This window comes from Cibotium barometz, chromosome 13 (assembly GCF_041138505.1).
Source record: "Cibotium barometz isolate CiBa-2024 chromosome 13, ASM4113850v1, whole genome shotgun sequence".
Classification (NCBI taxonomy): domain Eukaryota; kingdom Viridiplantae; phylum Streptophyta; class Polypodiopsida; order Cyatheales; family Cibotiaceae; genus Cibotium; species Cibotium barometz.
The window spans coordinates 54,116,615-54,140,392 of record NC_141058.1 but is presented as its reverse complement, the minus strand read 5'-3'; the positions used below and the strand labels follow the sequence as shown (position 1 = coordinate 54,140,392).

General features: G+C 41.6%; 1 protein-coding gene across 1 annotated transcript; it reads left to right on the top strand.

The window, feature by feature from the left end:
* Positions 1-639: 639 nt before the first annotated feature.
* Positions 640-6,508, top strand: LOC147632851 (DExH-box ATP-dependent RNA helicase DExH15 chloroplastic-like). Its single transcript, XM_086807717.1, has one exon. The coding sequence runs from the start codon at positions 778-780 to the stop codon at positions 5,746-5,748; it is 4,971 nt and encodes a 1,656-aa protein (XP_086663843.1). The 5' UTR covers positions 640-777; the 3' UTR covers positions 5,749-6,508.
* The last annotated feature ends 17,270 nt before the right edge of the window (positions 6,509-23,778 follow it).

The following is a 23,778-nucleotide window of genomic DNA, read 5'->3' as shown; positions in this document are numbered from 1 at the left end:
TGCCTGCAGTGCCTGAATCATATGCACCATCTTATCTTTATTCAGTTTATTGACCAAATGTATAAACCAGCACATATGAACACATTTGTACATCAATCCTGTAACATCCAACCCTGTATCAGCACATATGAGGAGTATGCTGATTCTATTTTCACAACTGATTTTTGAAATATAATATAGTTGCTAGTATTCCAGATTTCCCAAAGACAGCAAAATCTAATTATGTTGAAAATTGAATCAGCATACTCCTCACTAGTTGCCCATTTACCAAGCAGCCAGTCCTCCCACTGTCCATGCATCCCAGTACAACTATATACCCATTTGCCAATTCTGGACCAAGTGCTTTTGATAGCTGGGCAATCCCAAAAAGCATGTTTTCCATCTTCAAGAGTAGTTTTGGAACTGGGACAGCACCCATTAGTAAAGTTTCTCTACACCAATTTGATCCCTAGAGTGATACACCACATTCTCTTTGCTTTTCTTGCATGCTTTTTTCATTAGACTTTGGGCCGGTTTCAATCCCACCTTTGAAAAATACACTCCTTAAAGACGTTTCTCCCTAGCAATCTACAATTTGCATAATATATTATATAATGTATTATTATCCCTCAAAATGTCAAGAATGTATTAATAATATATAGTCTGTCCAGTGAACTTTACTAGCTGCTCTCGCTTTAGCGGGCGACTGTATCTCTCAGCGGGTGACTGTACGTGTGTGGAGCTATGGCGGTGGCAGGCTATGGCTTACAAGCGCTATATTGACCTGCACCATCGCCAATGGCCATGGTTAACCTAGACCGTTGCTGCCAAGCCAATGGCTTCTTCATTCTCCCACTCCAGCTATCGCCATATCCATGCCGCCTGCCAAGCTTCGTGTTTCTATGGCGCCTGGAGACGAAACCTCATCACCATGGTCGCTTGGGATCCTGGATGAAACCCTACCCTGCAGGTCCCATCTCAGGTATGGCAATACCTCACTTCTCTCAAAGAAATGATCACAGAAGATCTGCAGCACTTTCTGCAGAAACAGTAGCTTTGCAGCAGGAAGAAGAAGAAACCCTAACCAGGCCATATAACCTGCCCTATAATGCAAATTCTTCCCTCACCATAGAGAGCTGGGGCACCATTTACACAGGCCCAGATGACTCTAAGTATTGGAATTTAACTAAAAGTTACCCCTACACTGTTGGTTACACCTCTGTCAAGACCTACAAAGGGCGGCAGTATCGGCAGACCATCAAAGAAGGCACTGATGGCCCTATCTTCGTGGTTGAAGAGGCTGGCAAGGGGGTTTTCTCTTCGGAATCCCCACAGAAAGTGTGGAATGATGTGGTGCAGAAAGATGGCCAGCGTGTGCAAGGAGCACGACATTTTGGCTTTCAGAGCCCAGATGTTGTCAAGGTTCTCAGAGCATTGCTGAAGCTGCATGAGGGTGACAACAAAGAAGAAACATTGAGTGAAAGAGAGGCAGAGGGACATGATGATTGTACTAATGAAAGGCAGGTTTCTGATACCATCAGGAGGGGGAGAGAACAAGAGTTTTCAAAGGTTGAGATGATGTTCCAAGAAGAGGAGGATGAAGAAGATGAAGATGAAGATGATGTTGTTGACGACGACGATGATGATAATGAGAATGATGAATTTCAAGATGTAGAAGACCATGATGTTGATGATGACAATGACCATGATCTTGAGAGTGATGATGATGATGATGGTGAAGGGGATCACTTGTCTTTTGATGTTTATCCTAGCAAACACGGGGTACATGCTGATGATAATTCTCATGCATTTGATGATACGAGTCCAGTGCTCAATAATTTTAAACACACTTTTAGATCAACTCACACAGAATCAAACTTTGATAGGTTCGGAAAGTATGATTCAGTAGAAGCAGCCTGTAAGGAAGATATTGGAGTGACAAACAATGTGTACAGTACTCCAGACCATTCAAGGCCGAAGACAGCTGGAACTGTAGAAAAACGGGTATGGAGAAAGGGGGAAGGGTTAACGGGCCATGGGGTTGGCTATGGGAAACAACAGGGGGTTGAAAGACCAGGGGGTGATAAACGGAGCCTGTCTAGTGAAGGACCACAGCGAAGATTTACCACGGCATTGAATTACAATGGATCTAAGTCATGGGACAACCCTTTCCCAAGGAGAAGAGAAGAAAGCTCCAAAAGTTCCCACATGCTACTAGAGCTTTTGCAGAAATGGAACAAAGTAAAGAGATGGAACCGTGAGCCAGGAGAGAGATTACGAGGTCGAGTGGAAAGCAAGCACTTGCAGCTACGGGAGGAGAGTGAGCAGCACCAGGATGTCTTTTGGGGGAACGAAAGAGCATCCACACCACCGAACAAACCCATTTCTCAAGGCCCTGTTTCAGAAAGCAATCCTACTACTCTGAAGGGCAATCTGTCTTCAACATATTTGAGGAATTTTCAAGGTCAAGAAACTGTGCAGAGTAGTTTCTTCTCATCAGAAGATGGGGAATCTGCCCTGGATGAGCTTAGGATGTCTGATGATGTTGATGAGAGCACGGATTATGCAATAAGTAGGCTCTTCGAGACAGTAGGAAAGAAAAATGTCCTGCCAACTGGCATCAAGTCTCCACCAAGGCTTGGAAGGTTGGTTGTGGAAAATTCCAGGACAATTAATCATGTGGAGAAGGGCTGGAATAATGCTGCAACTAGCAAGCCCACTGAAACTGTGAACTATCAGACAAATCTCGAGCGTGCTGATAGTCTCAAAGGTATCGCGAAATTGGACCAAGACGAATCCAAGGTTTCATATTTTGCAGAGGAGAGGGTGAGCAGCAACGGGATCTCTGATGCAGTAAAAAAGAGGGCAGCGGATAGTGAGTCCACACAGTTGATAGGCAGGGGAGTACAAATACCAGAGAAGGTTGAGGAGATTAGGCTCATTGAAGATGTGAGGAAGCTGGTGAGCAACAAGAGGTTTGAGGATGCTCTTTCAGCTGTTAAGGGCGCGAAATTATCTGGTCTGGATGTGCAGGAAGATGTGTATGAAGCATTGTTGGGTGGCGTTAAACTAGATTCATGGCAGAAACAGGTCTTCAAGCATGTGCAGGATGGGAACTCTGTGCTTGTCTCTGCTCCAAGTGGTGCTGGCAAGTCAGTTGCTGCTGAATGTTGCCTCTATAGGAATGTAATAGAGGAACATCGGACTCTGTTTGTCACTCCATACGAGCATCTGGCAAGACAGAAACTGCACAAATTAGGGAGCATTTTTGGTCATGGCAATGTAGGGGGGACATTGACAAGGATGAGGGTGCAGAAGGATCACAGACTTGTAGTGATAACCCTGGAAACTCTTGCCAAAATGTTGCAAGAGTTGAACGGCCCTGGGGGCTCAGAATTTTGCTTCTTCTTCGAAGGTGTCAACTTAGTTGTGCTGGATAAGTTCCATACATTTGGTGAGGCAAACTATGGGAACGTGTGGGAGGAAGTGCTGATGCTTATGGATGCTAAGATCAGGGTCATAGCACTCACATTGCCTGCCAATAATGAAGACCAGATAGTCTCCTGGATTGACATGAACAGAGGACCTTGCAAGCTCGTTAGCTGCAGATCAGAGCCTGTTCCAAAACGCTACTTCTTGTGTCAAGAATCTAGACTTCTTCCTCTTATTGACACAAAGAGCATGCAGTTAAATGATGTCTTTTCTGAAACCAGTGGAGGTTATGATAATTCTATGACCAAAGAACAACTTGAGTCTTTTTTCTGGTCCGGCTATGACAAGCCCAGTTTGAAGTGTGCTCTTAGTTTGCTGGAGGATAATGCCATGCTACCAGCCTTCTTGGTCCTTTTCAATGTGAAAGGCTGTGGTGATGCAATGCAGGATGCCCTTGCAGCTCTGGGAGAGGGACTGCTCTCCAGGCCAGAGCTTGCAAAGCTGGAAACACGTTTGAATGAACTTGCAGAAAGCCATCCTGATCTGTTAAAGCACATTGAAGAGGAAGACCGAGAAGCTCTTTGCAAGGGTTTTGCAGCTTACCATGAAGGTAAGCTGCCTGTATGGCAAACCTTTGTCCTCAAGCTATTCGAAGAGAACCTTGTGAAGCTTCTTATAGTCACAGAAAGCATTTTGTTCCATACTGAAGTTGTCGCTCGTACTCTCATATTGCCTGCAACTTGCAAAGTGAAGAAGGATGGAATTTTCCCCATCCCTTCTGAGCAAGCTCTGCAACTGTTTGGAAGTGCTGGAAGAAGGGGATATGACATTGAAGGCAATGTGGTTTTCTTGAAAAGCTTCTATTCTGGCCCCAAAGAGGCAGCATCTCTGGTGCTTGAGAATAGCTTCAAAATCTCTTCATGTTACAAGCCATCATATTCTCTGGTGGTGAACTTGATGGCAAAGCACAAGCTCTCTAAAGTTAAGCAGATATTAGGCCGCAGCCTTTGTGCTTTTGTTCACTATAACACACATGCAAAGGATAAAAAGCTCGAGGATCTTGATAGGAAGATTTTTGACTGCTTGGAATCCAAGGCAGATTTTGAGGTCAAGCTTTTTCAGGGCTTGACAGAAGTAAACAAACAGAAGCTTTTGGATGCTGCGATGTTCACACGAGTTGATATCAGAATGACTATCCATTCAGCATCACAGAGTGGCAATGCCTTCCCTGGTTTTCTTCTTGCTGTTGTTCCAGGTCAGGCTGAGTCTTTTTACATGGTCTTTGGATCAGATAACAATTTTCGGCTGCTCCCGGCCGGGGCTCTTGATCATGTGTATACAAAGGAGTTATCCCCTCTTGATGTTTTGTACAAGAAGTTGACCGGACAGCCACTACAGCCTCCTGTGATACCCCCTAAAGAGAGCTGGGCAGTGGAACATGATGGGACTTGTGGCTATGTAGCCCGAGGAAACTCACAAACCAAGGAGTATGTGAAATTGCTGATGGATTATCCAATCCAATTTAATGTCGTCAAGGAGGGGCTTCACCTGAGAAAAGAGATTCTTTTGTTGGAAGCTCAGATATCAAATCTGATTGAAAAGAGGAGTCGTCTCCACACAGACAAGTGGAATGGGGATGGAAAGCTCCTTAGCTCAGGGGAAGTCCATGAGGCAACATCACAATTGGATGAAAGTGAAACGTGGAAAGAGACGTTGAGGCTGCTCAAGATATTGGAAAGGGTGGATGCTTTGTCTCTGATTGAGAGCCAAGGGGCTCATGTGAGGCTGAACCCTCTGGGTATGCTCATATCAAGGCTTCATAATGTGGACAATGAGCTGTGGCTAGCTGTGGTGGTAACCTCCAACTATGTGAAGCAACTGCTACCGGCTGAGTTTGCTGGCATAATCGCGGCAATGGTGCCATTAGAGCCTGAAGTGGAGAGCCTTTTCACCGATCAGAGGGAGCTTTTGTACAGGGCCACAAAACCCCTCAAAGAGGCATTCACAAAATTGGAAGTACTTAGGAAACAGGTGGCAGCGTTGCAAGGATCATACACTCCACCACTACAGTTAGGTACAGCATTTGCTGGCATGGTGTATGCATGGGCTCGAAGCAAACCTGGCTCTGTTGGTTTCAACATAGCGAGCACTAATGATGGTGATGTAGCATGGAAGTTGAGAAGTGTGGCGAAATTCGCAAACTTAGTAAGCAGAGCTTGCAGTCAAGTCTCTGTGGATATCTCTGAACCCAATGACTTCAGTAACCTCTCTACAGTAGCAAGGAGAGCAGAAGAGTTGCTCTCAAGGCATCTTACTACTGTAGATAGAAACATGTAGTCTGCCAAACATGGTCATGATTCTCTCCTTTGATGACAGCAACTCTCTTTTATGACACAGTCTAGAGTGTTTTTTTGAGATTTTTCCCCCTGAAGGGGTGATACAGGACATACTTATGTTTGTTATAAGAGAGTTCTCGTGCTAATGGGTTGTGGCCTTGAACATTTTTATAGGGTTAACACTCTCCTTGAGTGCTTAGCAGCGAGCCCATGTACCTGCTCAAATGACTCGGATAAACTTGAGCCAAATACTTTCCAGGGTTTCCTCCTCATGATACCAAGTGCTAAATTTCCACCATTTTGAGCCATTATGTAGCATGTAGGCAAATAGGCAAATATGGTTGGGGTGCAAGTCCCATCGTGCTCATGTATGCATTGAGAGGCTCATGATGTTGACTGATCTTAAATTGATGTCAGTCAACATCAGGACCCTTTGACCTCATCTAAGATCTAGTGACAAAGTTTGATGTTGGTTTCTTTGAATTAAGTTTTTTTATGGTATAAGACACACATTGATCTCTAATGACACTACAAGAATATAGCTAGTAATGGGGCTAAATAGCAAGGTGTCTAGTAAAGTTTTTTTTCTTCCTCCGTAATTTCCATCCACTACCCTTGATAGAGTCATCCTATTTTTCTTGCTATTTACAAGGTTGAGAACTTAGTGAGGTCTTCTTAGAGAGCAAACAGATGGAGTTGTTTTTGGACACAAAAAGTGATTCTTGTAAGTAGTTTTAGTGAATTGATAGAAGTCTTATTTTTAATCTTTGTTTGTACTACATCCCTTGGTCTTCTTGGTGATAACTCCCTAGAGTAGTTGATGGTTAAGGTATTTAATTCCATCATCTTGAATGTGTTAGCAACATGTTGGTTGGTGTTGCCAATTGTCTATTTATCATGTCCTTATTGATCTCCTTAATATCTATGCCTACCAATTTCTTCCCAACCAATTGCCTATCCAGCATCCCCTTAAGCTTCTTTCTATCGATGTTTTCAAAAATGTGTTGCCCCTCAAAGCATCTTGAATAACAAACCTCCATCATGGATTAAAGTGATCGACCCAATAAAAAAATAGCCTAATACAAAATCACCACACTAAAAAAAAAGTTTAAATAGAGGATTACCTTCTTCATGGTACTTACAATATATTGCAACATGCATCTAGTGTTGCTACTCACATTCTCTCGGCGAAACAAAGGTATTGCTTTGGTGCCTCCATAGCCTTTTTGGAGTGAATAAGCACCTCCATAGCTTTTTGGAGTATATTGCAAAATAAAATGCTCTCTTGACATAACCTCTTTTTTATATCTCGAACCATGAGACATCAAATAAAAACACAAAAAATGCTTACAAATTTACTTCAATAATACCATAGACTTTCCCACGACAGTCTAATTGTGGATTCAACGCTTGCTTGCTCACATGATTACCACACACATATCCATGGAAATTCCAATTGTAATAGGTAGAAAGCACAATTTGTATGGTACATCTTGGTACCTTACTTCAGTTATCAACTAGTAGATAGCACCTCTACTAACGCAACCGTTTGTGGAGGTTGGAGGCATGCACTATTTCATGATTCACAAAAGTCAAGGATTGTTATGAGTAGTAATATTTGGTTCCATAATCTAAGCATGTGATGATTTGGTTGGGTGAGGATGTGGTTGGAGCAAATACATACATACAACAACTAGTTCTATTCGTGTAGCTTCAACCCTTTATAAGTGCCCCTTCAACCAATACTACATGTGACTAGTGGGGTTTGAAAAGATTGATATCTCCTTTCGCTCTAGATTGATATCTCCTTCTTTGCTCTAGATTCATTTTAGTACCCATGGGCCTTCAAAAAAGTGCTCCCTTGGTGCCTATTATTTGATGCCATAAAAGAGTCATCTTCTCAACTTCTCTCTAGTCTTGGAAGTCGTGTCTCTCTCTCCAAATTAAGTGTTTCAACATGAATATCCTCATATATTGAAGACATGCATATGATCTAAGAGATGATTAACCAATAACTCTCCCCACTAAGGTAGGCATTAAAAAAGAAGCACCTTCATCCTTGATGGAGTCATCTCATCTCCAACAATCTATGTGCCATGGCGTTCACTTGCTTTCATACAAGTGTTCCATCATGTTACAAAATGTAAAATTATTGAACTATATTGATCACCATTTCATTTTATGAAAATTGAAAACAACGATCCACATGTTTGTGTTTTTCCATTTTAAAAAATATAGTAGTAAGTTGCTTTAAATTGTTCTTGTTTGATATATTTCCATCCAAATTTGTCTCTTTTTTTTGTGCACAAGTTTTCTCTTTATGAGCATCATGCACGAATTCCAGCTAGAACAATGTTTCTATAATTTCATACTTCCTTTTACTTTATTATCGTGTGAGTGGTTAGGTAGCATTCCTATGTTTTGTATTTTTACATTCTAAAAAGTCTATTGGGTTCTTGTTTGACACATTTCCATCCACCAATACAAAACCTCGATGGTACATCCAAAACATTCTTATTTTTTTTGTGCACAAGTTTTCTCTCTAGGAGCATCATCCACAAATTGCTACTAAAACAATGTTTCCATGATTTTATATTTCATCTTGGCGGCTTTTCTATCTTCCAATTGGATCTTTGGAGCAAGTTGCTTTGTTGACTGTTCTTATATCACCTCTTACCCATTTTGGATGCCTCTTGGGAAGTTATCTATTTACAAATGTATGGTGATACCCCTCTACGTGAAGTTTTTCTTTAATGAGCCATTTTGGATGTAGAGTAGACATGGACTCCTTGTTCCATGTCTTTTTTACTTGATACACAAAATGTGGTTACGGTCCCATGTTGTCAATAATATTGGCATTGCTACCCTATCATGAAGGCATATTGGAACCCATTTGAGTTCTTTGCAAGATTTTTAATGGAAGTTTGTTTGTTTATCATTTTTTTAAAATGCAAGATATTGTTTATATTATAGGTATCAAAATGATACATCACCCAGAGGTTACACCTTAATTCTCTTTAGCTTCTTCTACAGAAGCTTAGCTGTCTCAGATCTCTTTTCACTTCCATTATATCCATGGCTAGTTTGCAAGCTTGAACTAGGAGGTCCCCAACATCTCTTTTCACGTCCATTATCCATGGCTAGTTTTCAAGCTTGAACTAAGAGGTCCCTGACATAAACTCTTGAACTATTGAGTGATCTGCTATGTGCATAATGAGCCCTAGCATTCCTATGCTCCCAGATGGCACTAAGAAGAACTCCTCTCATTGCATGCCACAGCAGTTTAAAGATGGCTGGATTCATTCTACCTTTGCATCCAAGTAGGGCCTATCTCCAGCTTATCCTATCCATAACCCCACATTTAGACACAGGAGGGTCTTAGTCATAGCCCACAAGGGATAGACCTCCTTGCATTCCCGCAATACATGTCTTAGTGTCTCTATTTGGCATTTGCAGAGTGGGCACCATGGATTGCCATCCTGCCACTTATAGGTGAGCTGCTAAACAGGGAGCTGATGATGGAGGACTCTCCACACCAGCAAGTCAAGTCTTTGAGAACCAGTAGATTTCCATACAGCCTTAGACCTTTTCCTGCAGAATTGAGGTGTTACTACAGCCTAGCTTTTTACCACTTTTTAACTAGTGCATCCACCCATTTGGTGATGTGTTTCCTCCTCTTTATCCTTTTGTCTAACCTTACTCCATTCACCACCCATTCCTTCAATTTCTATTCAGAGGAGCAAAAGGATGTGGAGGGCCAATTTTTTTTTTTTAATGTTGTTGTGATCACATGTACCATATGTCTCTGCTCCCTGCTTGTGAGAGAACTGCACTGGTGGTCATGGGAGACTGACCATTGCTGGGTATCCCGTTCCATATATCCTTAAAGTTGACTATACCCTTGGCTTCTAATTTCTTGGCCATTCTTTTGTTGAGCCATAGTGCTGGAGAGCCATCTTTCATGGGCTGCTTTACTTAGCCAAACATTCTGTTCCTCCAGAGATGAATCAACACTGCCTCCCCCTATCCACTTAGCTTGGATTAGCACTTCTTTCCAGTTACTTACCAAAACAGCTGAAGTATCTAGAACCTTGTATTTGAATAGAGCCAAGGTACATGAGTTTATCCATCTAGTGGGTTTGTGGCCAGGGTTGGTTTTCCACCTTAGCAGTAGCAGTTTCCATCTGGCTATGCATGCCCAAGGTTGGTTAGCTTGCCTATCCATTTGTTCAGCGATTGCTTGGCCTTGTCTACCAAATTAGGGATGCCCCAGCCACCATTATCCCTGCTAGTACATACTTGTTCCCAAGATACAAAATTCCACAGCTTCCTATCAGCAAAGGTCCACAAGAACTCTCTGCCATGCTGCCTTAGAGAATTTGATCAAGGGTGCAACATACAACACTGGCAGAGCTGTCAAAATGTGTCTCAGAGAAACTACTTTCCTTGCTATGCTCAACTGAGATGTGCTCTTGCTTTCACATTCTGGGTGATTCTTTTGTGTAGCCACTCAAAACATTGATGAGTTGTCAGCCCTATTCCAACTAGGCAGCCCAAGTATCTAACTATGGTGCCTGGTCCCAGGTTCTTTAGGTCAAACTCTGGTAGGCAATCCTTCTGGTCCACATATTTGAGTTTAATGCATTCAGTTTTATGTGGATCTATCTTGGAGCCTGACACTCTGCAAAATTGGTTGTACACTTCCATCAGGCTAGCTAAACTCTGTTGTTCACACTTGACTATATTGGAATTATCATCTACAAATAATTAGCATGCAAATTTTCTGCCAAATGGCAATGGGAGAGGTTTTAGTGCATCTCTTTTGTAAGTCAATGTTTCTCAGCAGAGGATTTGTAGCTAAGGCAAAGAGAAGGGGGGCAAGGGGGCACCCTTGTCTTACTGATTTCCTCAGGGAAAACTTGTTGGAAACAAAACCATTAACTTGAACAGTAGCATAGGCATTACTGAAAAGTGTTTGTACCATGCTAGTGAACATTGACCCAAAGCCCATCTTCTTAAGCACGACCAATATGAATTCCCAACCCACTCTGTCATATACCTTCTCAAGATCCATGTTAATCACATCATAATCCTCTTCTTGTTCAGTGGCCGTGCATTAAAGATAGCTTCATGTATGCTCCTGCCATGCACAAAGCCATACTGCGTTGGGTGCACCCTTTCACTTAGCAGTGCCTTTATCCTTAAGGTTAGAGCTTTAGCCATAACTCTGTAAATTGTATTTACCATTATCAGAGGCCTATAGTTCTTTACTTCATACTTGTCCCCATTCTTGGGTATGAGTTTAATAAGTCTAGTATTGATGCTCTCTAGCATGTATCTATCCCTCCTACATGCATTAAGAAGCTCACAGATGTCATCTATTGCATAAGGCACCATTTCTTGAACAACTTTAGCCTGCAAACCATCAAGGCCTGGGGTCTTTTCTTTTTTCAGAGACTTGATGACATAATCAATCTTATAAGGGGAAAAGGGTTTACTGAAACCACTAGGATCATGGGGAGACACACCGTCCAACCAAATATCAACTGGTTTATCTCTTCAATTAAATTACCATAACCGAAAAAGTAATAAATATCATAATAAAAACATAATATAGCATAAAAAACACAAGAGAGAATCATTGGGTGCAATCTATCCCCCCTCAAGAAGTGTCGACTTCCTTCCACTTCTTCAGTATTTATGCTTTATTAAACAAAAATAGCCCATAAGCCAAAAATAGATGCACGCTTATGCATGGGCTTGCCCTTTACAAAAATGGGGGTTTCTTTTAACACAAGCTTAGCTCAAGTGTTCCTATCTAAACACTAAAGGATATTTACAAAATAACCCCAAGGACTAATTCACGTGCAAATAAATAAATCCACGCCCAATATAACAAAAGTGGGCGGCTCAATAGGTCCACGCCCGAATACATCAAAATGGGCGGCCAAATAAAAAACCTCATAGTAAACACCGGCAAAAATATCAAAATGAGAACCATTCCCGATAATAGCTCACACCATATCGTTGCCATCACATCAATCTCACCAACCTACAAGGTTGTCCATTCAAACACACTACGAGTTAGCAACACATGCCACAAGTCCACGACAGCATATAAGTAAGAAATCCACACTTAGTTCCACCTATCCCTAATTTCATATGTCCTACACATAGAATATTTGGAATCACCCAAGTGCCAAGCTTAGAACATAGTGGTAATTAGGCATCCCCACAATTAACCAAAGAAGGATGGATGGACAAACCATGACATCCCTCCTAAATGAACCATAAAAACGAGGAGCTAACTTAACAATAGGGTTAGTCTCAACACTTTAAAGACGTCTCTTTTTAATACGAAGCAAAACATATTGACCTTCCTGAAAAACCATGTGTTTCCTTTTCTTTCTAGCTTGTTTAGTGTATTTCTCTTGTGCATTAGAAATAGCTTTATGAACATGATCATTAATGGAAGTGAAATCAATGGTGAATTGATTTGCAGCTTCAATAGTGTGTGACAAACGAGTGATAGGAGTAGGTAAATCTTTTCCATACACAATTGCAAAAGGTGCCTTTCCAGTGGATGAATGTGGTGTGTTGTTATATGCAAATTGCAAAATATGGATATACTTATCCCATTGTTTAGGTTGTGATGAAACATATACATGAAGTAAATCCAACATTGTGCTATTTGTCACTTCTGTTTGACCATTAGATTCAAGATGAAATGCAGTGGAAAAATCCAATTTAGTGCCTAGATTATCAAACAATGTAGTCCAAAAATCACTACAAAACTTAGAATCTCTATCAGAAACAATCACTTGTGGTAAACCATGATGTGTGAAAATGTGCAGCAAGAGTCTTTTTACAAGGAAGAAAATATGCTTGTTTGCTAAACCTATCAACAATGGTCCAAATCATATCATTATGGTTTGTAGTCAATGGAAAACCAGTGATAAAATCCATAGAAATCTGTTCCCACAAGGAGTGTTAGGAATAGGAAGTGGCATGAGTAAACCAAGTTTCTTACCCTTGTAACTTTTTACTTTTTGACAAACATCACATTCAAACACAAATTTAGATACATGATTTTTTATTTTAGGCCAATAAAAGTCATTAGAAATAGTCTGGAATGTAGATGAAACACCTCGATGCCCCACATAAGGTGGCTGATGTAATTCCTCTAAAATAGAATGTCTAAAAGGTCGAGTAATGCATAATATTTTCTGGAAGAAAAGATATCCATCATCATAGGAATACTTAGCAAAAGGTGTTCAATGATTGTCTCTCAATCTAGACCAAATATCACTAAAGTCAGGGTCTTGGTCATAAGTCTCACGCATAGAGTCAAAAGATGTATTCTCAATCACAGAAATATTTTGAATGGAAGGTCTTCTACTCAAAGCATCAGCAACTACATTTTCTTTACCAGGTTGGTATTGAATAATAGGCTGAAAACTTTGAATAAAAGCTTTCCATTTAATATGTCTATCCGAAATAAGTGGTTGAGAAAGCAAATGTTTGATACTCTGCTGATCAGCCTTTATAAGAAATTCTGAGCCCATCAAATAATGTTTCTAAATTTTCAATGCATGGACTACATCAGAGAACTCCTTGCCATAGGTGCTATACTTACTTTCAGCAGGATAAAATTTTCTACTCTCGAAAGCAATAGGATGACCATCTTACATTGATACAGCACCACCAATGCCCTTACCACCACTAGCATCACAACCACAAAGAAAGGACATGAAAAATCAGGTAATTGTAACATAGGTGCATGAGTAAGTGCATATTTTAATGCAAGAAAAGATTTCTCTTGAAGTTCGGTCCACTCATAAGGTTTGGAAACAATATGTTCCAAATACTCAATCTCAATCTGGAAGAAACTACTCTTTTCAGGATTAATGTAAAGTTCATTTTCCTTGAGCAAATTAAATACAATTTCCAAATGTTTTTCGTGCTCTTCTTTAGATTTACTAAAAACTAAGATATCATCGAAAAAGACAACCACAAAGTTTTGATGTTCAAGAAAGATTCTATTCATCATATGACTAAGTCGCAGGAGCATTACTAAGACCGAATGGCATTACTAAAAACTCAAAGTGACAGTATGAGTTCTAAAAGCAGTCTTATAGATATCTTGCTCAGCCATTCTTACTTGATGATATCCAGATTTTAGGTCAATTTTGCTAAAGAGGATCCAAGTAGATCATCAACTCTAGGAATTGGAAATCTATTCTTGATAGTATTCTTATTGAGAGCCCTGTGGTCTACACACATACGATAAGTACCATTTTTCTTTTTTACAAGAAGAACTGGTGCTCCATATGGTGAACTACTTGGTCTAAGTTTTGATGTTCAAGAAAGATTCTATTCATCATATGACTAAAAGTCACAGGAGCATTAGTAAGACCGAATGGCATTACTAAAAACTCAAAGTGACCAGTTTGAGTTCTAAAAGCAGTCTTATAGATATCTTGCTCGACCATTCTTACTTGATGATATCCAGATTTTAGGTCAATTTTGCTAAAGACGCTAGCTCCTCTTAATTTATCAAGTAGATCATCAACTCTAGGAATTGGAAATCTATTCTTGATAGTATTCTTGTTGAGAGCCCTGTGGTCTACACACATACGATAAGTACCATTTTTCTTTTTTTACAACAAGAAGAACACCATGGTGCTCCATATGGTGAACTACTTGGTGTCTAATAAGCCCCGAGAAAGTAATTCCTCGATTTGAGTTTGAATTTATCTTTGCTCAAGAGGGTTAACTCTATAAGGTGCTCTACAAGGCGGTGCACTACCTGGAATAATGTCTATGTGATGATCTTCAGGACATGACCTAGGGAGTCTAGGAGGTAACTCATTGAGAAAATAGTCAGAGAATTTGGAAATGAAAGAGTCATGGGATGTATCCCTAGGAGGTGGTTCTTGAGCACTAAGCTGGTTAACCAAAATTAGAAAAGTTTTCTCCCTTTCTCAAAGCTCTTTTTGCTTGAGTATGACTCAAAAGTGGTTGATCCTTACCCTCAAAAATTCCTTGGCAAACAAACATTATTTCCATGATGCATAAAAGACATTGTGTGCTTTACATAATGAATTTGTGGTGTGTACTCATGTCAAAAAGGCATTCCCAAAATCATGTCAATACCATGCAAAGGTGCTACTAAGACAGTATGTTGATCCGCCAAGGAATTATGTCAAGATGAAGAGCATGTGCGAGACGTTAAAAAATAAAGTCGTGTGTGCTACCATCATCATGAAAGATTGTGATTTCCTTATCTTGAATTTTTCCCTTCATTTTAAGTAAAGTATGTGGTGAAAAAGAATGAGGATCAAGGTTAGAAGTACCTTCTTGATCAGATTTAACATTGAACTCATTACCATCAGACTCTAGCTCGTAGTCATCATCGTAAGCATCATCGTTGTCTCCATTGCCAGTGTCTTCATCTCTATCCACCATGTTAAGCCGTGCCATTGGTTTCTTCTTCTTCTTGTTGTTTTTGGTATCATTTGGACACTTATTAGCATAGTGTCCCCTTTGACGGCAAGTGTAACATCGAACATTGCTTGCTTTTTTATCTCGAGTCAATGAATTTGGAACATCTGTCTTCTTTAGTTCTCCACTCGCTCCATTGCTTCGCTCCATTGTTATTGTTGCCAATCTTTGCTTTGTTGTTGTTGAATTGCTGGTTTCTTTGATCTTGACCCTTGTTAAAAAGTCACTTGAATGAAGAACGCATGTCAAAACCACTAGAAGATGTCGAATCTTTGGAGAATTTAGAAGTACGATTCTCCTGTTGTGGAACCTGGGTACACCATTTTTCTTTTCACAATTTAGAGCAAGAGATTTAGCAGAGGAAAGAGTGTGAGGATGAAACATATTAACCTCCGCTCTAATCTTTGGATCCAATCCTGAGATGAACTTCCTTTTAAGATGCTTTTCATGCACTTTTTCTATAGATTGCATTTGAATGAGAGCATTCCAAAATTTTTCAATATAGGTTTGCACATCCTCTCCTTTCAATTGCCTAAGAGTATCCCAATGATGTCGCGGGCTTTAGCCTTGTACTACTGAGGAGGTAGAAAATGTCTCTTAATTTCGTGCTGAAAATCCTCCCAAGTACGAGGTTTATGCCGACCATTCTTGGTAGCATTCCACCATAAAGCAGCATTCTGAATCAAGTGATTCACAACACATTTAACCTTATCTTTCTCGAAAAATTTCTCTCCCAAAAAATAGTCATCGAATTCACTAATCCAAGCCAAAAGAGTGCGTGCGTCCTTCTTTCCATCAAAATTCTGAAAAGAAAAAGCTTTGCGACTAATGCGAGATTCTTTTCGAGTCGTTTGAGCATCTAAATTTGCTTTCACGGTTCAAAGAATAGAATCTTATCACTATCGTCTTCATGCCTCTTACGTGATTTCAATTGATCTTCTAATGTAGGTCTATGAGTTCGTTCATTGACCAATTGTGCTTGTAAAGCTGTGAGTTGCTCTTGAATAGACGGAAGTGCAGGTAGATTAGCCATGAATGTTAAAAGAAAATAAAGATAGGAAAAAGTTAGAAATACTTATATGATTTTTCGCTCGTGGTAATGATTTTGAAGATCTTGAATCCTGTGGTGATTAGAAGAGCGATGTGGCCATCCAACACAATCACCAAAGTGCTTGAAGTAGTCTCGAAGCGTTGGAAGATCGTCCGATAGAAAAAATATTGAGAATCGAGAGTGAATTTAAGCTTCGGGAAGACGTAAAACGACCAAATTTGAAAATCCCGTAACTTTGAATTGCTGTACTTTCTGAGCCGAACCAAAATAAGAAACTGAAATATTTCCAGTTCGAAGCCGGGCAAAATTCGGACAAATTCGGGCTGATTTTGATGAAGTTTTGGCTTGAAGAAGCTTTGCGTATGAATCTCCTCTTATCTTTTTAGAACTTTTTGAGTAAAGCAATTATGTAATTTTTCTCCACCCTTGATTTTTGTAGATCTCTCTCCACCGTTGCAATTTCAAATGCTTGGATCCTCCACGAAACCTCTCAGACAGGGTACAAGATTTGTGCAAGAGATTTGTTGAGATATCGAGCTCTAGTGAGGCGGTGGACACTGATGACCCGCCTGGGGGATAGACCCCACACTTACACCACTGGCATGGTTGGTGAGATCTTGGGTGATATGCGGCCAGTGGGATGACAGGCTGTGTGACAGCCATTCTAGAGACTGGCATAGTTATAGCGCCAGCTCATTTAGTCGGGTTCACACTATAGAGAACCCGTGTATGTATTTGGTTGAGTACCTTTCATATTGTGTGTACTCTTATTCTTGTATATGGTGTGTTGAGTGTTGAGTAGAGAAGAAGAAGATTTTCAGCCTCTCACCTTGTGTGTTCTCTATTAGGGTTTTGTGAGTGTGTGTGTGTGCTTGCAAGAGCTCAAGCTCTCTTCCCCCCTGCATCTTTTCATGGTATCAGAGCTCTGGTTCGTGCTAAGGGCTGAGCTGCAAGCAAGAGAACCACAGGAAGCGGTACGAGGGTAAGAGCTTCAACTACTCTTCCCTATTGTGTTGGTGACTACACCCTTGTCGGGAGCTCTACGGGAGGCACCGGCAAACGATCTTCGATTGAGGAGCTTTCTTCGCGGGAGTGAAGCTATAGGGCAACTATATAGTCCTGCGGACTGAAATTTTCGGGCCGGAAACGCGTTTCGGGCGCGTCTGGACCTCCGTTTTTCAGAAAGCAGGCAATTTCGAGCACTGCGGGTAAGTCATCGATTCTCTACAGAACTCTGTTTTAAGAACTGCAGGAAGACAGATTGACTGTGCAGACACTGTGGGTGCTGCAAAGAGGTCTACAGTTGCCATTGGGTGTATGTATGTGCATTGAAGTCACTGGTTGTGACATTTGAGAGTACTGCAGTACCGCTGTGCAGAAAATACAGCAGTTGTGCAGGAAAAACCAGAGTGCAGTTTCTGGTAAAATTGTGTGTTTGGCAAGATGTCTAATGATGGCATAACACAGATTGTGGCTGAGAAGCTGGATAAGAATAACTTCCATGCTTGGAGGTTTAGGTTGACAAATTTCCTGATGGGAAAAGGTTATTGGGACTACATAGAAGGTGAGCATGAAGAGGCACCGGAGATACCGGATATAAATCCGACTGCTGCAGATGTGAAAGAGTTTAAAGACTGGAACCAAGGAGCCAGGAAGGTTATGTATTGGCTTTCCATTAGTATACAGGACACCATGATTGGGCACATTCAGGATGCCAAGTCCCCCAAGGAGGCGTGGGACACCTTGGTAAAGCTTTATGAAACAAACACCAAGGCACGTAAGATACAGTTGAAGAATGAACTTCATACTGTGGAGAAAAAGAGCATGTCTGTGAATGACTATGCGTTGAAGATAAAGGGTATTGTGGAATCCCTTGCATCTATTGGTGTGTCAGTAGATGATGATGACAAGGTGGAAGTCTGTCTACGTGGTCTCGGGCCACAATACAAGGCGTTTAAGACGTCTATTCAGACTCGGGAAAACATTCCCAACTTTACAGATTTGGTGTCTATGCTGATTATCGAAGAGAAGAACTTGGGTGAAGACCAATAGTCTTCACAAAGCAAAAACAGTTCAGAGCAACAGGCCTTCTACACGAGTTCAGGAAGAGGACGAGGTAGAGGAGGCCATGGACGCGGTCAAGGAGGTGGCCGAACAGGTAATCAGAATTATGGCCAGCAGCAGCAACAACAACAACAGTCCCAGAATCAACAACAACAACAACACGCAGGTGGAAGAGGCAAATTCAGAGGCAGGGGGAGTCAAAGAGGCCGTGGAAATTGGCAAAGGCAATATAATGATGCACGTGAATGCTATTATTGTGGTAAGCCTTGACATGTGCAGTCAGAATGTTATAAGAAGCAGGCTGACATGCAAAATGGGAAAGTGCAGCAAAACAACTATGCATCCTCAAGCAGAAATAATGAGGATAATGAAAGGTTGTTTGTTATGCAGCATGTTGTGAATGCCATGTCTGAAAATGTTGATGCAGCACAAAAAGATAATGTATGGTATGTGGATTCAGGCGCTTCGAACCACATGACGAGTCATGGGGAGTGGTTCAAGGAGATGAAAAACCCGGAAAGACCAGGTTTTGTGGAAACAGGGGATGACACTGCTCATCCAATTGCCCACGTTGGAGATGTGCCATTGTCTATGCAGGATGGCAAAGTGAAGTACCTTGCAGATGTACTTCATGTACCGAACATAACAAAGAATCTGGTTTCAGTTGGCCAGATGATTGAGCAGGGTTTGCAGGTTAGGTTTAACCCTGATGGGTGTTATGTCGAAGACTTTAAAGACAAGTGCAGGTTGGTTGCAAAAGGCAACAGAGTGGGCAGAATGTTTACGTTGGATGTAGACATGCCTGAAATGAGTGCTGCGATGTTTGCAAATGGTTCAGGAGTTGTTGCAGACACAGACATATGGCATAAAAGAATTGGACATGTAAATGTGCAGAGATTGAAGTCTATGCAAACAAAAGGAATTGTGACAGGGCTGCCAAAATTTAAAGTGGAAGGTATGCAGAAAATATGTGAAGCATGCCAATTTGGGAAGCAAACAAAGCATGTGTTTCCACGTAACAGATATGTGAGCAGAAATGCACTAGATGTTGTGCATTCAGATGTATGGGGTCCTACGAAGACCGTATCTATGGGAGGCTGCAGGTACTATGTCACTTTCATTGATGACCACACAAGGAAAGTGTGGGTATATTTCATGAAGGAGAAGAGTGAGGTGTTCACTCACTTTCAGAATTTCAGAGTTTTGGTTGAAAAGCAAACAGGGAAATATGTAAAGTGCCTAAGGTCAGATGGAGGGGGAGAGTACTTCTCCAATGAGTTCTCTGAATTCTTGAAGAAGAATGGTATTCGGAGACAGTTCACATGCAGATATACTCCGCAGCAAAATGGAGTTGCTGAGCGGAAAAACAGGCACATTGCTGAGATTGCGCGAGCATTGATGGAAGAGAAGAATATGCCGCATTGCTATTGGGCTGAGGCTGTTTCTACAGCAGTATACATCATGAACAGGACTCCAACTGCAGCCATACATGATGTAACTCCAGAGGAGAGGTTTACTGGCAGAAAACCAGATTTGTCTCATCTGAAAGTTTTTGGATGCATTGCATATGTGCATGTGCTAGATGAGCTGAGAACTAAGCTGGATCCGAAAGCTGAAAAATGTGTGTTTATTGGATATTCCCTTGAGCAAAAGGGATACAGGTGTTATAACCCTGCTACACGTGAGTTGAGGATAAGCAGGGATGTTGTCTTTGATGAGATGAGCAGCTGGTATGCTGCTGAAAAAGAAGCTGTCGGGGCTGATGTGAGTGGAAGTGTGGTTGCACAGAATGCAGGTCAGCAATCACAGTCTTTGAGTGGACCAGGAGAGTCCTCATCTACTGGGTCTGTTGTTGATAGACCATGGAGTGGCAGGCTGCGTCATAATACCAGTCCTGCAAATGTGATTACTACATCACGTAAAGGAAAAGAGAAAGTGGTTGAGCCCCTTGGTATGCCTGACATTTCTGCAGGGCATTCTCATGCTAGTGGCTCAGATATGAGCCTTGATGAGGAGCTTGGGATCCCAGCTATGAGAACACCTGGTGTAAAGAAGGCTATGGAAGCCATGAATGAAAAGTTGCGAAGATCTGGTAGAGTGAAGAACCCTGTGCAGAGGTTTACTTATGATGGTTATGTGGCACATCACTATGCATATATGGCAAAGGTTGTGCAGGTTGTTGAGCCCACATGCATTGATGAGGCTGTTGGAAATGTGTGTTGGGAGAAAGCTATGGATGAGGAGATGGATGCACTATATGGAAATGAAACTTGGGATTTAGTGCAATTGCCTGAAGGCAAGAAAGCTATTGGATGCAAGTGGGTGTACAAAGTAAAACATAACAGTGATGGAAGCATAAACAGGTACAAGGCTAGATTGGTAGCCAAAGGATATGCACAGACATATGGGATTGATTATGAGGAAACTTTCAGCCCAGTTGCCAAGATGGCAACGGTGAGAGTTGTGATAGCAGTGGCTGCGTCAAAGCAATGGTCTTTACATCAGATGGATGTAAAGAATGCATTCTTGCATGGGGATTTGCAAGAAGAGGTGTATATGTTGCAGCCACCTGGTTATGAGGATGAGGGTCACCCCGAGCATGTTTGCAGGTTGAAGAAAGCCTTGTATGGCTTAAAGCAAGCACCAAGAGCATGGTCTGACAAGATTTCTGAATATCTTGTCACTATTGGCTTTCATGTAGCCAATGCAGATTTCTCATTGTACGTGAGACATGGTGATAGAGGAGTTGTGCTTGTTGTCATCTATGTAGATGACTTGATCATTATGGGGGACCATGATGCAGAGATCTTTGATGTAAAGATCCTGCTTAGACAGAAGTTCGAGATGAAGGATCTGGGGGAGCTCAGATATTTCTTGGGCATTGAGGTGATTAGGTCACCACATGGTATTGGATTACTGCAGAGACAGTATGGCTTGGACATGTTGTCCAAGTATGGTATGACAGGCTGTAAGCCTATTTCTGTGCCATTGGATCAGAATGGCAAGTTGAGTGCAGATTCAGGAGAGATCTTGGAGGATCCTACTATGTACAGGAGCATAGTAGGAAGTTTGATCTACATGACAATCACCAGACCAGATTTGAGCTATGCTGTTGGGTTGGTGAGTCAGTTTATGCAGGTTCCACGGAAACCGCATTTGGATGCAGTGAGACGCATACTGAGGTATGTGAGGTCTACTTTGCATTGTGGACTATTCTATGAGACTGGGACAGAGATATGTGTACATGGGTACACAGATGCTGATTGGGCTGGTAGTATCTCAGATAGAAGATCTACCAGTGGATTCATGTTTTCTTTGGGGAGTGCTACTGTGACTTGGAGCAGCAAGAAGTAGCCTACGGTTGCTCTATCGAGTACGGAGGCCGAGTACAAAGGAGCTGCTATGGCAGCATGTGAGGTAGCTTGGTTGAGGAAGCTACTTGCAGATTTGGGTCTATCAGTGGATAGACAGGTTGTCATTTTCTGTGACAACATTAGCAGTATACAGTTGGCCAGGAACCCAGTCTTTCATGCTCGTACGAAGCACATAGAGGTCCACTACCACTTTGTCAGAGAGAAGGTCTTGGCAGGAGACCTTGACCTTGTTTATGTCAGCACAGAGGATCAGGTAGCTGACATCTTCACCAAAGCATTGGGTACAGAGAAGCTCCGCAGATTCAGGGATTCGCTTGGTGTACATGAGATGGAGTTGAGCTCGAGGGGGAGTGTTGAGATATCGAGCTCTAGTGAGGCGGTGGACACTGATGGCCCGCCTGGGGGATAGACCCCACACTTACACCACTGGCATGGTTGGTGAGATCTTGGGTGATATGCGGCCAGTGGGATGACAGGCTGTGTGACAGCCATTCTAGAGACTGGCATAGTTATAGCGCCAGCTCATTTAGTCGGGTTCACACTATAGAGAACCCGTGTATGTATTTGGTTGAGTACCTTTCATATTGTGTGTACTCTTATTCTTGTATATGGTGTGTTGAGTGTTGAGTAGAGAAGAAGAAGATTTTCAGCCTCTCACCTTGTGTGTTCTCTATTAGGGTTTTGTGAGTGTGTGTGTGTGCTTGCAAGAGCTCAAGCTCTCTTCCCCCCTGCATCTTTTCAAGATCATGCCGGACGCATCTGACGGAACAAATGTTTGATTCGGTAGCTGAATTAAGAGCCAAACTTCCAAGCATGAGGTGCCATTTTTGCGATTTTCAGGCCATCCTGACGTGCGGGAAATCGCACAGCCGTGTAGAAGCTTAATGCTAAGCTTAAGCTTAAGCTTTGGTTAAGCTTTGCAGTGGATAAAGTCTTTCTCTCTTGGATATTTCCTTGATGTGTAACTTCAAAAAGAGACCTCAACCAAGCCTTCAATTTTTTAAATTTTTCTTCTTTCTCAGAAACCATAAAGTTGCACGTACCTTCTCTCTTTCTTTTGTAAGCCTTCCTCCCTTTGTTTTTTCTCAATATTTTTCACCTTCTCTCCCCCCTTTGCTTTGATACCACTGAAACCACTAGGATCATGGGGAGACACACCGTCCAACCAAATACCAACTAGTTCATCTCTTCAATTAAATTACTATTCTTGGGATGACTAAAAATTCCGGTCCCCTCCAAAAAGAGTAGGGACATCCCAGTCCATATTGGCCAGTAGTTCCCACATCTGCCTTCTTTCCAGTTCCACATTGGAGGCATATACATTAACTAGCCCTATTTCAGAGCCCTCAATCATAACCTTACATGCAATCATTAACTAGCCCTATTTCAGAGCCCTCAATCATAACCTTACATGCAATCATTCTTCCATAGTCAGAATGCATAATGCCAGTAATGGGCAATTTCTTATTAATCAGCATCATGCAGCCACTAGACCCCCTGTCAGCCTTGCTAACTATGCACTCATAGTTTTTGACATTCAGTTGGGTCTGCCCTAGCTTAGTCTCTTGCAGCATTAATATATCAAAACTCTCAGAAAGAAGAAACCTTCTGACATACCCTTGTCTCTCCTGTGAGCATAGGCCTATGATATTCCATGAGGCCATGGATATTAACTTAGAATACATTTCAGTCATTGATATGGATGTTTGGGGGTGAATTCTCATCCTCATTACATTCCAACAGTATTGTAAAGGACTTGTTTATGTTCCTAGCAGTTCACTCCTCTGGTTGTAATGCGATGCCAATGGGCCACTACCTATTTATGGGAAATAAACCTAAGGTTCTTTAGCATGCATTCAAAGAATAGGCCAAATCCTTTGGTTGTAATGAGATGCCAATGGGCCACGGGCCACGGCCTATGTATGGGAAGTAAAGCTAAGGTTCTTTAACATGCATTCAAAGAATGCCCAAATCTTCCTCTCTATGGCTAGTCAATCTCGGTCCTTCAAGTTCTCAAGTTGTTGGGCTAAGTCTCACT

What these genes read in the sequence shown, in the direction of transcription:
- LOC147632851 (XM_086807717.1), top strand. Translation starts at nt 778, where the DNA reads ATGGCCATGGTTAACCTAGACCGTTGCTGCCAAGCCAATGGCTTCTTC.